This window comes from Paroedura picta, chromosome 16 (assembly GCF_049243985.1).
Source record: "Paroedura picta isolate Pp20150507F chromosome 16, Ppicta_v3.0, whole genome shotgun sequence".
NCBI classification, from domain to species: domain Eukaryota; kingdom Metazoa; phylum Chordata; class Lepidosauria; order Squamata; family Gekkonidae; genus Paroedura; species Paroedura picta.
In genome coordinates, this window is record NC_135384.1 from 19103318 (window position 1) to 19119872 (window position 16555).

At 45.6% G+C, this 16555-nt stretch overlaps 1 protein-coding gene across 2 annotated transcripts in view; it reads left to right on the forward strand.

The window, feature by feature from the left end:
- Positions 1 to 16555, forward strand: part of CCDC47 (coiled-coil domain containing 47) — a 45480-nt gene that overhangs the window by 16834 nt on the left and 12091 nt on the right. For both annotated transcript variants that reach the window (XM_077315527.1, XM_077315526.1), the window contains exons 8-12: positions 3288 to 3398; positions 4856 to 4941; positions 5733 to 5791; positions 6847 to 6956; positions 8263 to 8430. In XM_077315527.1, the coding sequence (XP_077171642.1) occupies positions 3288 to 3398; positions 4856 to 4941; positions 5733 to 5791; positions 6847 to 6956; positions 8263 to 8430 (534 nt within the window). The remainder of the gene's footprint in view (positions 1 to 3287; positions 3399 to 4855; positions 4942 to 5732; positions 5792 to 6846; positions 6957 to 8262; positions 8431 to 16555) is intronic.

A 16555-nucleotide genomic window follows, 5' to 3' on the forward strand; every position in this document is an offset into this window, starting at 1 on the left:
GATAGCATATTCCTCAATCCAACTCTAGTAAAGGAAAAAAAGATCATGTTGTCTGCATAAAGTAGTGCTGGGATTTTCCAACCAACTAAAGATGATGGAACGAAGTTGTTGGAATCCAGGGCCTGAACGATATTAGTAACATTAAAATTAAACAGAAAAGTGCCCAAAAGGCATCCCTGTTTGACGCCTTTTCTCAAAGGAATTGGGCCTGTAAATTGGGCTTGTGAAACAGATTGACTGTGAGATCAGTGTGAAGTTCCATCAATATACAAAGTGACTTCCTATCAGTATTTGCATTTGCCAATTTATGCCAAAATCTGGAATGATCTATAGACTCAAATGCAGAGGATAAATCAACAAATGCAGCATAAAGATGGTCTGTTATTTTTAGGATATTTTTGAATCAGGAACAACAGAGTCAGACAGTCGTCGACTATGTTGTGGCACTTTCTAAAACCTGCTTGAACAGGATTCAAAAGATTTGTTTTGTCTGCCCAGTCTTCCAGTTTGGTAAGGAGATGGTGTGTGTATAACTTTAATGAGATTTCAAGCAGAATTATAGGATGGTAATTCTTTGGGTCATCACCATCACCCTTTATATATATATATATGGGTATTTTTATGCTTAGTTTCCAGTTTTTAGGGATTTTACATAAGCTGTCTATTGCAGTGAACAGGGCTGCTAGAACACGAGACCGCCATTGGGCACTGGATTTGAGAACCTCAGGAGGGATCCAATCTTTTCCTGGTGCTTTACCACAGGACAGAGAGTCTATCAGTTTTAAACATTCAGACAATGAAGATACTGCTTTTATTTTTCTAGATGCCGAGCAGGCGTTTGTTTGTTTGTTTGTTTGTTTATGTATTTATGTATTTATTTATTTATTTCTATGCCGCCCTTCCCTTTGGCTCTGGGCGGTTTACATTAAACGATGTGGAATGCTTACATGGAATCTGTAAGGGGCGGGGTGAGTCCGCCTCCTGATTGGCTCCTCCGATTGTCAGTCCAGGGCCAAGGGGCCAATTGGGAGTTGTTCAGCGCATGGCTCCCCATTGGCTCCGCACTGACAGCCAAGCCGCCAAACTGACAGCCAGGCCTGACAGCAAGGCGGGCAATCAGGAGGTGGGGGGGAACTTCGAGAAGCAGTCCCTCCCCCCAGCCATCCACCCTCATGAATTCGGAGTACAGACTAAAGACTAAAGTAGTGACCAGCTAAAGAGTTGGGACAATTAAAAAAAGAAGCAAAACTATAGATTGGTTGAGCTATATGCAAATAGTTACAAGATTTAAATCTAAAGTAAAAAACGCTGGGAAGTTAAAAGATTTGACTGAGTTGAAACAATAGGCATACAAGGAAAACCTCACTTGCAAGGTCAAATATATAGGCACTTGTTGAAATTTGAGTCTGAACAGGTTAAAAACTGTATGATTAAATGGATGCAAAATTTTAGTCCTAAGGTATTAGAAGAATGGGAGCAATTGTGGGATAAAAATCTAAAACTTACAAAATGTCAACTGTTAAAGGAAACTGATGGTTGTCCTGTGACAATGTTAAAAGATATTGGATAAAAATTCACACTATGATGGGAAAAATGTTAAAAATTAAGTTTCCTATGTATTCCTATGTATACGGTCACCTCCAGAATAGATTTCTGTAACTCGCTCTACGCGGGCCTTCCCTTGTCCTTGATCCGGAAACTTCAGCTAGTGCAGAATGCAGCTGCTAGGGTCCTAACTGGTACACCTTGGAGGGCCCATATCCAGCCAGTGCTGAGGCACTGGTTGCCGATTACTGCCCGGATCCGGTTCAAGGTTTTGGTTTTAACCTTCAAGGCTTTACGCGAGTTGGGACCCACATACCTGAGGGACCGCTTATCACCCTATGCCCCCCGCAGAGCTTTACGTTCTGCGGGAGAAAATCTGTTGGTCGTTCCCGGCCCTAGGGAAGCACGCCTGGCCTCGACCAGGGCCAGGGCCTTTTCGGTCCTGGCCCCCATCTGGTGGAATGAGCTCCCGGGAGAGCTGCGGGCCCTGCGGGACCTTCCATCGTTCCGCAGGGCTTGCAAGACAGAGCTCTTCCACCAGGTTTACGGTTGAGACCAGGCTTAACATCTATGCCCCCCCCGGGACCTGAGGATTGGGATTAAAGAGACGGGTACCATCAGTATCCCCTCTCCACCCGCTAGTGGGGGAATGGGTAGTCGATTAGCCGCTCTTGCCAGGTAGCTTATTAATTGCAGATGTGTCAATGGGATTTTAATGTATTTTATGGGGTTTTATACTGTTGTAACCCGCCACGAGCCGCAAGGGAGTGGCGGGTAATAAATCCAATAATAATAATAATAATAATAATAAATTCTAATTTCATGTTGTAAAGCTTTTCCAAAAAAACTTACCGATGAGCGCATGAGAATTCTTCTTTTATGCTATGACTGTGGCAAGACTAATAATTGCCCAGAATTGGAACCTGCAAGATTTACTTGGAGTGGACGTATGGATAGATAAAATTGGAGATCTTGCAAAGATGGCTGAATCCACTAATTTGGTAAACAGAAGACTCCTTTGGTAAACAGAAGATGAGCACTGGAACAATTATTTGAGTTTTGTAACCAAGTAGCTCTAACTTTAATGATGGAGAGAGTAATAATCTGTAACCTGTATTAACTTTCTTTTTTCTGTATTCTGTTTCCTGAACAAAATGCATTTAAAACATTTAAAAAATAATTTGTCCAAGTAACATGAATAATTTTTTTTCAGGGGTTGCATAACTGCTCTTTTATCTCCAAATGAGATTGTTGGGTTGGTGTTTAACAGCAGTTGAAAGCTAGATTGACTTGAAGTTTTCTTTCTGTGTGTGCATGTGTGCATACTTAATTCCCTACTCTGGTGTTTTTGATAGATTAGTGTAAAATACCATTTAAATCCAGTAGTAAAATTGGTATGTACTTTCTCTGAGGCTGAACCTTATAGCCATGAGAGATTCAGCAGGCATATGTTATGAGCCACTTGCCTCGCTGATGCATCTAGCTTGAAAGTATAAGAGAGGGGGATAGAATAGAATATTCGATGAGAGGGGAAAACAAAAGACCACTGTAAAAAAAAAAAAGATGTGTAAACACAGATCTTATTGGTTTTCAGCCACTCACCAGGTATCCAGGAAATGCAAGACAGGCTTAATCTTGCCAGAGTTCAGTTTTTGCTGATGAGAACTGACCATGACTTTTTGGGGGCACCTCCTTTACCAGATACAGAATCAGCTTGTAAAGCAGCAATGTCTTCCCAACAGAGTGAATTCTGCAGTGATAAACCGAAGACTGGGGTGAAGTATGGACTCCCAGAGTCATTAGCTATCCTGTCAGAGATGGGTGAGGTCACAGAGGGAATAATGGATACTAAGGTAATATCAAGTAACTATTAATTAAAAAATATTTGGTATATACATGGCTTGGAATCCCACAGAAGTTTTAAGAGGGCAGCCAAATGTCAAAATATTACTTTGCATCTGCAAGGTTTGAACAAGAATAGCATTGTTTGTCTTTGAACCATCTGTCTCAAACAGCTGGGGGGGATTGACTGTTCAGCTTTGAAACTCATGTCTCAAGTTCCCAGGAGAATTGAGCAGAGTATTGCAGCTGTTGATAATTTGAGTTGACATGTTGTGGTGGGCAGAATTCTGAACTCAGACATAAGATAAGTTGGTTCCTAATCATCCCTGTATTGAAATTTACTAGAGTAGCTTTCAGCAAGCAAGTAACATACAGCTGTGCATGTGTTCCAATATTTGTATGATGTGGGTGAAATAATTTTGAATGAGACTTTTTTTTATAATTAACAACTGAAACTTATAATCTGGCATTCATTATGGTGGAATTTGATAGGGAAATCATTGGGTTTCAAACTACTCACCCAGTGAAATTCATTGAATAAAACTGCTTGCACCCAGTTATTGAAAGAGCATGAACTATCTCAATATATGTTAGATGATTTAAGGGACTGATAAAAGATTTGGTGACAACCATTAGTCCAGATAACCTTTGAGACTATTTTTCTCCATAGATATATCTAACCTGTTTTAAAACTTTTATTGTTGTTAGTTGTGAAGTCGTGTCCGACCCATCACAACCCCATGGATAGCGATCCTCCAGGCCTTCCTGTCCTCTACAATTCCCCGGAGCCCAATTAAGCTCGCACCGAGCTTCATTGTCTCCATCCAATTGTCTTGCTTCATTGTCTCCATTCAACCACCTCGTTCTCTGATGTCCCCTTCTTTTTTTGCCCTCAATCGCTCCCATCATTAGGCTCTTCTCCAGGGAGTCTTGCCTTCTCATGAGGTGGCCAAAGTACTTGAGTTTTATCTTCAGGATCTGGCCTTCTAAAGAGCAGTCAGGGCTGATCTCCTCTAGGACTGACTGGTTTGTTTGCCTTGCAGTCCAAGGGACTCGCAAGAGTCTTCTCCAGCACCAGAGTTTAAAAGCCTCAATTCTTTGACGCTCGGCCTTCCTTATGGTCCAACTTTTACAGCCATACATTGCAACTGGGAAGACCATAGCCTTGACTAGACGCACTTTTGTTGGCAGGGTGATGCCTATGCTTTTTGGGATGCTGTCTAGTTTTGCCATAGCTTTCCTCCCCAGGCGTAAGCGTCTTTTAATTTCTTTGCTGCTGATAGCCAAATGTCCATGGGCAGTGTAGAGCTGAAGATGAAGGGATGATGGCCCTTGGTTGGATGCTGCAGTGTTGCTATTCTTTTGACTGAAGCATTTAACCTTAGTTAATGGGCAAAGGCTGCTGTAGACAGTGGCCATTAAAAGGTCATACCCCTTCAATACGCTTAAGTCTTACTTTTTCTTGTAGATGATCCATTTCCTCATGCATTATGCCGACAAGATTGAGTCCGTCCATTTTTCGGACCAGTTTTCTGGTCCAAAACTTATGCAAGAGTGAGTATGATTTTGAATTAATGATTTTGAATTAATGCATGGGGTGCTTTCTCTCTGTTTATCCAAGATTCCAAGAAGCTGGCAATGCCCATGTGACGGGTAACAGGGTTTATTTAAGTAAAGGCAAGGCTGAGCTCTGTATTTGTTTTGAGAGCCAAAGCTCCTTATGGAATGAGAGAATTAATGTGCTTAAACAGCACTGTCTAGCAGAGAAGTACAGTTCCTTTGCCTTCCAAGCAATTACTTCCAGGCAGTGTTGCAGGAGGTAGGACCCCACAATTTGCCTGCCTTACTGCTGTTCCCTGATCTGGCTGCCAGAAGCAGGATAGGCAGTAGCAGAGGGGATCTGGCCTAGTAATTGTTCAGATACCTTTCAGCTGTAAAAACAATGCTGTGCTTCTTTAAAGTTCAAGGACTGTGCAGTGCCTAGAATCCAGCGTGGCACATCCCTTGCATTGTGGGTAGTTGACGACTATGTCAACATCTTCTGCAGTGGCAGAAGGGCAGTGTGGATACTCTTGAGCTGCTGTTTCCACTTTATAGAAGTGTATCAAAGATGTCTTCCTGTACATACCTAAAGAGGTTGTGTGGAAGCAATGAGAGGTATTGCTGAATCAGTTCCTGCCATAGTTCTGACATTTTCAGGGGTGTCCTCTATTAGAGGATATGTGCATCTGCATTCAAAACAGGAGCCCCCTCCTGCAGTTGGCTTATAGTGCCACCTGCCGACTGCTCTTTTAAGCTTTTAGTCTGTGTTTTGTATCTTCCTTTTATCCACCCTTCTCTTCTAGGGAAGGTCAGCCTTTGAAACTGCCTGAAACCAAGAAGACACTATTGTTTACTTTTAATGGTAAGGCAGCATCTTCTGATTTTCAAGTATGTCTAAAACTGATTGTATCGCATAAGTAAAATGTCATTCTACGTTTTTCTCTGGGAGAGTTCTTAGAGAGCCAGTGTGGTGTAGTGATTAAGAGTGGCAGCCTCTAATTTGAAGACCTGGGTTTGATTCCCCACTGCTCCACATGCAGCCAGCTGGGTGATCTTGAGCCTGTCACAGTTGTCAGAGCTCTCTCAGCTTTACCTACCTCACAGGGTGTCTGCTGTGGGGAGAGGAAGGGTAGGCAATTGTAAACCATTTAGGGACCCTTTCAGATAGTAAAAAATAGGGTATATGGTTTTTGTTGGGGGGCTTGGGAAGGATCACAGTAGAGTAGTATTTCAGAATCAAAAGTGGACTCCTGAAAACTTGATGGCTGGGAACATCATCAGTGCTGGCCAGGTGTTGCACTCTCTTGTCACTCCTTCTAGTAGTTGTCTCATTATAGGGGAGGGCTTATTTTTTACCGCCATGTTGTATTATGGTATTTTTGTATTAATGTTAAGTAGTGTTAATTTTAATTGCATTTTAATGGGGATTTTTATGTATTTGGGTTTTTATTGTGTGTATGAGCTGGGTTGCTGGGAGTGGCGGGAAGCAAGTACAATAATAAATAAATAAATTTTGTTAGTATGTAGCAGGTAAATAAAAGCAAGAGTTCACTGGCAAATTAAAAACTAACACAGGTGCCCATTTGAAACTTGCATTTTTACACTTGCAAACAAATTCAGAAAAAGCAGATTTATTATTTTGGGGAAATTATCTCATTCTCCTCTCGCCCTAAAGGCCTATGGTATAATTTTTTAAGAATTGAGACAGCATGAAACATGATATTTGAATTTGCCTGTTGTTAGCTCTTGATATTAGTAGGGTTGTTCACTTTGTATCACTGTGGTTTGTAAAGATCCTGATTAAAACTTTAATCCCCAAAGGGGATCAAAGCAGGAGTGAAGAGAACAAACAAAGCTTCTCTCCCCTCCATTGTCCTGGGCATTAAAACTGAAGAAAATCTCTCTCTTGCTTTATAGTACCTGGATCAGGCAATACGTCCCCAAAAGACATGGAGGCTCTGCTACCTCTGATGAACATGGTAATTTATTCCATTGACAAAGCAAAAAAGTTCCGTCTGAACAGAGAGGTAAGTTGTCTGGTAACATGTATAGCTCTCTTTTTTAAAAGATTAATACAATTCTGCACTTTCTCTGTACTGTTTCCCCCTTCTCTCGCTGTTATTTCATCTTCTGTGTGCAGAATGTGTATGCCCTCAGTTGACTGTGGGGCACATATAGCATACCATGTAGCATACTGTAGGCTAATGATTCTTTACCAGTGGTAGATACACTAACAAAATTAACACAACTGCTCATCTGCAAGTTTCATTTCTATGCTTGCACACAAATTCAAAGAAAGCAAATTTATTATTTGGGAAAAATCACCTAACCCCCTTCCCCATGTTTATTGTATCATTTTTTTTAAATTGAGGGCATGAAATGTGATGTTTGAATCTGCCCATTGTTAGCTTCTGATGTTGTATCATTGTAGTTTGTAATGATCCTAATTAAAACTTTTGTCCTGAAAGTGGATCAGTGCAGGAACGCAGAGAACAAACTGTTGTCCTTGGCATGTTCCACTAGTGGGCATGCACTGTGGGTAGAATGCAAGAGTATTCTAGGTGGGATCAAAGGCTTTTATAACTACTCCTGTCAACCCTACCTACTATAGATTATCCATGACCTAATAACAGAATGTCTGTTAACATAGAATGTCCTTCTCAGAAAAAGTAGACTTTTCCTACCTATCATGGTGGTACCCAGGTTCTTTAATAGACAAATTGTGGGACATAAGATATGAAAGTTGAAGACTGCTAGGCTGGCATTCCAGGTTGTGATGGGACATATCATCAAGTGGTCAGGGAGAAGAAAGAGATTAAATGATGTAGGACTTTAGAAGCTGAAACCAGTGATCTTTACTTAAGTTAGGAAGACCAGAGTGGTAAGTTCAGATGTTGTAATACAGACTATGATGTTTTAGTTTTTGGTTGTTGTTTGAACAATCACTGTGCATGGAGCTCACTAACACTTCTGAGTCATCCCCCAGAGCAGCTTGCATAAGCACATGTGAGGGGTCTGGTGTATTACAATAATCTAGCCCGTTTTCTGGGGAAGGCACTGGCAAACCACCCCGTATTGAGTCTGCCAAGAAAACGCTGGAGGGCGTCACCCCAAGGGTCAGACATGACTCGGTGCTTGCACAGGGGATACCTTGACCTTTACCTTTAGCCCGTTTTGGAACAGTTTATTGCCAAGTTTTTGCCATATGTGAAAGTATCTGGAAGAAGAAAAGTATCTGGTAGCCTATATTGGCTGATGTACCAAGTATGTAATTCTATTAACTGGGACTTGTTTTGTCTGTGTCTGCCTCTCTCTCCCTGCCATGGAACAAAGGGTAAACAAAAAGCAGATAAGAATAGGGCACGTGTTGAAGAGAATTTTCTGAAACTTACCCATGTGCAAAGGCAAGAGGCTGCTCAGACCCGTCGAGAGGAAAAGAAGCGGGCCGAGAAAGAAAGGATCATGAATGAGGAGGATCCAGAGAAGCAGCGCCGACTGGAGGTAAAATAAACTCTTGAGAGAAGTCCTTATTACTGTTAAATGGAAGTTAAGCTCTTGCCACAGATTTAGTTATGGTTAGGACTGCGCCAGTTTCTGAATTCTATATGGAGCACTGTACGTTTGATTGTGTGCTTTTAATGTGCTGTTAGATTGTGACAAATTTCCTGGTGCTTAATACAAGAATGGCTGGTGAGGTGTAGAGGAATAGAGATTAATCTGTAGGAGGTTGTCACCGATTTTCAGAGTGTGAAAATCTTTGTGTAAGACCTCTGTGTAAGGCCCTGTGAAAAGTTGCCTGACTCTTCTCTGATCCCTTGCCAGGACCTGCAGTGGTTGACTCAGAAATTGAAGAGTAACCACTTACTTATTTATTTGTTTGTTTATTTGTTTGTTTGTTTGTTTATTTAGATTTCTATACCACCCATTTCTTTGCAGCTCTGGGTGGTTTGCACTGAACATTATATAACTTACATGGAACATTATACAGACTATAACATCAAAACAACTTGCAATAAAGCATCAAAAGATTAGAAAACCATATTTATAATATAAATAACAATTAACAGTAACATTGGGAGTGTCATGGGTGGGTGTCTGTGGGGACCGGAAGGTGTTCTGAGTCGGTCAGCGTCAAGCAAATGCCTGGTAGAAGAGCTCCCTCTTGCAGGCCCTGCGGAACTGGGAGCGCTTTCCACCAGCAGGGGGCCAGGACCGAGAAGGCTCTGGCCCTTGTTGAGGTCCGACGCGCTTCTCTGGGGCCAGGGATCCGCAGCCAGTTGGAGGTGGCGGCGCGTAAGACTCTTTGAGAGGTATAGGCAGGGAGGCGGTCTCTCAGATACACTGGGCCCAAACCGCGTATGGCCTTAAAGGTGATTACCAGAACCTTAAACTTAATCCGGAATTCAGCTGGGAGCCAGCCAAGTTGTTGGAGTGCCGGCCGGATGTGGAATCTCCATGATGTTTTAGTGAGAATCCTGGCCGCAGCATTCTGCACCAGTTGTAGTTTCCGGATCAAGCATGAGGGTAGGCCTCCATAGAGCGAGTTGCAGAAGTCCAGCCTAGAGGTGACCATTGCATGGATCGCTGTGGCTAGGTGTTCTGGGTCCAGGTAGGGTGCTAGTAGCTTGGCTTGGCGGAGGTGGTAGAATGCCAGCCACACTGCCTTTGTGACCTGGACTTCCATTGTTAGGGAAGTATCCAGGATCATGCCCAGGTTCCTGGCAGAGTGCGTTGGTGAGAGCTGAACACCGTCCAGGGAAGGTCAGCGCTTCCTCCCATGGTCCCTTCCTACCCAACCATAGGACCTCCATCTTTGTAGGGTTGAGTTTCAGGCAACTCTGCTTGATCCATTTTGTCACTGCTTCCAGACATCTGGCTACGGATTCTGGGGGGGGAGTCAGGGCGGTCATCCATCAGGAGGAAGAGCTGGGTGTCATCCGCATATTGGTGGCAACCCAGCCCAAACCTCCACACCAGCTGAGCCAGAGGGCGCATAAAGATGTTAAATAAGAGGAAAGAGGACTGCTCCTTGTGGGACTCCGCATGTGAGCTGGTGTTGGTTAGATATTCTCTCTCCTATCACTACCCTCTGTCCACGGCCCCAGAGGAAGGAATTGAGCCATTTGAGGGCCGTTCCCCGTATTCCGGAGTTGGCGAGGTGGTGGTCTACTGTGTCAAACGCTGCCAATAGGTCTAATAGTTTGAGCAGCGCTGACCCGCCCTGGTTTAGCTGGCGTTGGAGGTCGTCCATCAGGGCGACTAGCTCTGTGTCCACCCCATGTCCAGCCCGGAAGCCTGACTGAAATGGGTCAAGGACTGAAGTTTCCTCCAGGATTGCTGATATTTGGCCCACAGCAGCCCTTTCAACTAACTTCCCCAGAAACACTAAGTGCGAAATGGGGCGAAGATTGTCAGGGTCTTGCGCAGCCAGAGAAGGTTTCTTGAGTAACGGGCATACCACTGCCTCCTTTAATCCCTCTGGGAATTCTCCTGTTGAGAGGGAGAGGTAAATCATTTCCCGGAGGGGGGCTCCTATTCTTCTGTCTGTTGTTTTTAGGATCTATGATGGGCATGCATCTAGTGGGCAAGTGGTTGGCCTCGTTGCTGCTAGCATCCTGTCCACTTCAGTGAGAGTCATCTGAAGTGACTCATTGTTCTCTCCAAAGACGGCCAAGGGGCCTCTAGTTCACTTTCTGTGTCTAAAGTTGAAGGAAGGTCACGACGAAGCCTCGAGATTTTGTCTGTGAAGTGATTCGCAGATTCCTCACAGCTAATGTCCAATTGGCTATTATTTTGGCGTCCTTCATCGAGGGCGGTGAGAGATCAGACTATCCTAAATAATTGTGCCAGGCGTGAGTGCGCAGATGCAATGCTAGTCAAGTAAAAGTTTCGTTTTACTGACTTCACCGCCATCTCATAGGCTCTTAACTGCATTCTATAAGATGCTCTTGATTCTTCATCGCAATTCTTACTCCAAACCCACTCTAGCCGTCTCAGTTCCCGTTTTTTCCCCGCAAAGCTTCTCCATATACCATGAAGCCTGCTTGAGATGGGGTTGGAGAGGGCGTTTGGGAGCTATCTCATCAATGGCTGCCAGCATTCTGTCATGCCAGTCGCTGACCAGTCCATCTAAAGAAGTGTCGGGAGGCATTGGGTCCCGCAGAGCATTCAGGAATCCAATTGGATCTATAAGTCTCTGCGGGCAAGCTGAAATGTGCTCGGTGCCCAATTGAGGGGGAGGTGGCAACCTAAGCCGAGTCTTCAGGGTATAGTCACAGCAGTAGTCGTGACTGGATCCACACTCAACCCTGCACCGAAAATCAAGTCCAGGTTGTGACCTGCTTGGACGGTAGGGCCAACAACAAACTGCGAGAGCACTAGTGTCGCCATGGCTGACACGAGGTCCAGCCCGTTGCCAGAAGACAGTAATTCCGCATGGACATTAAATTCGCTCAGAATTAATTGTCTGGGAAACTGTAATGTCCAGGCGGCGGCCACATCTAGCAGGGCAGGCATGGCATCTGGAGGTGCATTGGGCGATACACCAGCCAAATAGCCATGCTCTCAGTTGTGCCCCACCCGATGCCAACACACTCAATTCCTGGGATTGTTGGTACAGGGAGAGCCCTGAAGGAGATGTTATTACGGATCAGGATTGCCATTCCTCCTCCCCGCCCCACAGTCAGCGACTGATGGAGGACAGAACCCGGCAGGGGCCAGCTCTTTGAGAGGGACTGTTTTGCCATTTCTGGACCAGGTTTCCATCATGCATGCCAGGTCTACCCCCTTCTCTGCAAAGTAATACTTGATGATATGCTAGAGTTGAATGGGGCAGCAGCTTCATTGTTTCCTCCTTGTTCTAGCTCTTTATTATTATTTATTATTTGAATTATTTCCCATCCCTCACTTGCAGTCTCGAGGCAGCTAACAACACAGTTAAAAAAACAATTCAAAATACATTAAAACAGTAATAATAACATAATAATTTGATATAAAACCTACTTAGATTAATACCTCAACCACCAAACGGCTGCCCACTACTTATTAGTTCTTAATGGAACAGTGGAAACAGGGAGCGTGTGTGTAGGGGGAGGCCCATGTTTACTTGATTATATCTGCACTGGCCTCTATCAAAGACTTGGTGGAAGAGCTTCATTTTACAGCTCTACGGAACTGCTGAAGTTCCAACAGGGCTCTGATCTCACTCAGGAACTCGTTCCACCAGGGCCTTTGTGAGCCCTGGTTCCATAGGTGTCGATGCCAGGCGCACTTTTTGGGGGGCCAGGGGTCATTAGCCCTGTTTGGCAGAGCATAACACACTTCAGGAGATGTATTCACATAGGCGGTCCCTCAGATACACTGGACCCAGATTGTGTATGTGTGAGAAACTCTGAACCCTCTCAATAACCAGGTTTCATTTGATGAAAGAAAACAGTTTATTGCAGAGAGCTGATTAACTAAGCATGGGTTCTTTCCAAGACTGGGGATCCCTGAGCAAGGACCCTGTTATCACCCAGTACTCTCAGTACCTCCCAGCATCAAATGGATTAGGTGTTGATGGAATAACTCTCTTCAGGGACCCAAAGAGTGATAGTAACCCTAGCAATGGAGCTAGGAATTGGCTGTTCATACCTAGAGGTTTGTACATGAAAAGAACCATTACATTCCATAGACATAACAACCTAAGGCCATGGGAGCATCAACTTAAAAGACAAACAAATTACCAGGCAGGAACTCTGACAAATATCTAACATGATTTTGACATCTGGACCCCCTAAGACCCCCGCACCTCACCCAGCAGCTGGTTTCGAAGGGATCTGTTGATGAAATGCCCGAAACAGCCATAGAGCATGGACATGGTCCACATCAACCCACTCCCTCTCCCCCTGAGGAAATTCTATCCAGTCCACAAAGTACTGCAGGCAACCCTGCCACACACAGGAGTCTTTCACCTTGTAGTGGATGTGTTTGTCCCCCAATACAGGAACTGGTAGGTCAGGATCTGGGTGCCACTGGAGGGGCACTGTCATCTGTGTGCCACCTCTGCCAGAAGTTTTGCAAGGACCCCAGCCACTGGAAGTCTTGAATGAACCAGCTCTGCCAACTGTACCCTAGACAACCCCCGAGACATTGCCGGAACGTGGAAGGCAATGGCAGCGGGCCAACTTGACAACTTGGATGCACAGCGCTTGGCTTGCAATGCGCTGTCAAAGTAGATGGAAAACGGGTGAAGGCTCGTTGACCAACAAAGCATTGGCCACAGCTCTGGCCAACTGAGTGAATGCATTTAAGGAGAGGCAGCAGAGAGGCCTCTCTATGGGTGCAATTTGTGTGTTGAATCTACCCATCGCTCAAGATGTCTGCATGGCTTTTGGCTCTCAGCAAAGCTCTACCAAATTCCCTCATGGCTTGGATTTCTTGGCTCGGGTTTCTGGACTCTTGGCTTTTGAACTCCTGGTTTAGATCTTTGGCTCAGCTTTCTGGACTCCTGGCTTGTTTGCTGCTCAGCTTGGCTTCTGGCTCTTGGACTCTCAGTTCTTAAACTCCCAGTTTAGACTTAGGCTTGGCTTTCTTGAATTTCAGCTTATTTCCTTCTCAGCTGTTCAACACCAGCAAACCTTGGTCCCAACCTCGCCTCTCCCCACTTTGGACAGATTTCCCTAGCTTGTCTGAAAACCAGGACTGTTCTGGATCATGCTTACAGACAGTGGTTAGGTTTCAGCTTACCGGTTGAGGGCTTAGTATCTCGGTTTTCCCCTGGGTGTGCCTGGCAGGGTAGCACAGGCGTGTTTGAGCTGTCTGGAATGAAAAACAGCATGCACATCTTTGTAAGTTTTGGGTAATCTCAGTTACACAGTCACATTGTTGATTACCCAGGATATGGGGAATGGACCAACAAACCTTTCCCCCAGCTTCTTGGAAGGTTGTTGGCCGTAGAAGCTTCCCCAACCCCCCCATGCAGGTTCCAGGAGACACTTCTTGTTGCTCTGATCCTTATATGCTTCCTTAGCCACATTCAGGGTGTATATTGTCAGCGACCCTCTCAGTCCACAACTGCAGGTCCACCTCCCATCAGCGGGCAAATCCCATGATGGCACCAGCTGGGGATGCATCCCTGATACCACCTCAAAAGGGGCCATCCTTATGCTCAAATGTACGGCATTATCATGCAAATTCCACAAATGGGAGTGGCTCAGTCCAGTCATGCTATTGAAACAGAATGTATGAGTGAAGGTACTGCTCCAGCACCTGGTTCACTTGCTCCACCTGCCCATTTGCCTCCTGGTGTTATTGACAGGGCAGTCCCTGCTCCACCCCCAGCTGCTTTAGGAAATCCTGCCAGTGCAATGAACTGGGGCCCGTAATCCAAAATGACATTGTTAGGGGCTCTGTGGAGCTTAAAGATATGTTGGATAAACATGTTGGCCAGTCTTTGAGCAGAGGAAGGAAATGCAAGAAGTATGGAGTGCGCCTGTTTAGAGTAAAGGTTCACAAACACCCAGATGGCCATCTTTCCATGGCTGGCAGGCAGATCACTAAAAACTCCACTGCTATCATCGACCAAGGGGTAAAGGGTGTCTCCCAAGGGTTGCAATAGTCTCCGTGGCTTGCCCATGCCTCTCTTAGCCATGATAAAGGTAGGGCAGCCCTACACATAGACTTCAATATTCCTCCACATGGTGGGACACCAGTACCATCAGCAGACTAGGTGCAATATTTTAATGAAGACGAAGTGACCAGCCATCCTGTTGTCATGCATAGTTGTAGGATGTGCTGCCTAGATATTGCAGGAAAGTCAGCTGGTCCCCTTGATAATACTGCCCCTTTTCTCAGCTAACCCCATCTGGAGGTCCGCAAACTCAGGTTCTGCCTCCAGATCCTGAAGATAAAGATTCTAGAGTCAAGGAACCTTTTTTTGGAAGACATGGATACTAAAGGCCCACATTCAGTCACCTGCCAGGTGTGCCATTTGTGTTTTCCTCACTGAAGACAAAACAGACTATTCATGTGTAAATTGGTAGGGTTTTGTATAGGAGAATAGAAAGCAAGCTAGGCACTAGGATCCCCAGGTGCTAGGATCCCTGGCCTGGGGAAAGGAGCAGGGTTCCTGCTCCTTTCCTAGCCTTTCCCGCCCCTGAATTCCTCCCCCGCACCTGGCTCCTGAGTGACTTCATGCTTTGGGGCTGGCAAAGCTCCCAAAGCTCCCCCCCCCCCGTCTGCCTCCTGGCCAAGGTCCGCAGGGCAGGCTGGGCTGGCTGCCCGCCGACCTGCCATGTCAGTGTCCAGGGGGTGGGCCCAGACCGGGGCCGATTGGCCCCTTGTCCCAGACAGACAAGCAGAGGGCCCAATCGGCAGGTGCTTTGTGCCTGCCGATTGGGCCCTCTGCTTGTCAGTCTGGGGCAAGGGGCCAATGGGCGCCTTTCCCCATCCCAGACTGGGCTCGCCCCAACCCCCTTTACTGTTTTATTTATACCGTTCCCGCAGAGTGGTTAAAGATTAGGGGCTTGGAGGAGAGGATTAAAACAGTGCATGAAATAAATCAAGGAGAGGATTTCATTGATAGCAGCAGTGCAGACCTACATATGGAGGAGAACAGTCCAAAGGAGAGTGGGGGGTATTGGCTTCCCTATGGAGCCTCCCTTCACTGCTGTAACACAAGGGTGATGGTGTTGAGCGAGATGGCACTTGGACCCATTGGAGCTTAAGAACAGATTTTAAGCCTTTGCAGAGGAGACGGAAGCAGCAGCAATGGTACCCAAAGACTCTTATCTGAACTCTCATGCTCAGACACATGTATTTCCTCACAAGTATATACATTCTTAGAGCCTCTTGTGGCGCAGAGTGGTAAGACAGCAGACATGCAGTCTGAACCTCTGCCCATGAGGCTGGGAGTTCGATCCCAGCAGCCGGCTTAAGGTTGACTCAGCCTTCCATCCTTCCAAGATCGGTAAAATGAGTACCCAGCTTGCTGGGGGGTAAACGGTAATGACTGGGGAAGGCACTGGGAAACCACCCCGTATTGAGTCTGCCAAGAAAACGCTGGAGGGTGTCACCCCAAGGGTCAGACATGACCGAGTGCTTGCACAGGGGATACCTTTGCCTTTACCTTTACCTTTTATATACATTCTTAACATATAGTGCTACCTCACTCTTTATTTGTCTTTCTCTTTAAAATAAATTCAAGTGGGTAGCCGTGTTATACATGTTATACCTTTCAATCCTATTATTCTAGTTCTGAGTGCTATCCCACCAGGTTTCTGTAATGCCTATTAGATCATAGAATCATAGAATAGTTGGAAGGGGCCATGCAGGCCATCTAGTCCCACACCCTGCTCAACGCAGGATCAACCCTAAGCATCCAAGAAAAGTATCTTGCAGTATCTTGGGGTACTTGTAGATCATAGTCCCTTTCCTTTATTAGGACTTTTAGTTCATCCTGCTTGTTTCCCATGCTCTGCGCTTAATATAGAGAAATCTAATTCAGTGGTCCCCAACCTGCGGGCCGCGGCCCAGTGGCGGGCCGCAAAGGCCATGGCGCCGGGCCGCGGCGCCCTCTCCCCGCCCCCCCCGCGGTAAAAAACTTCCCAGGCCGCAAGCTTGTGGCCCGGGAAGCTTCTTACTGCGA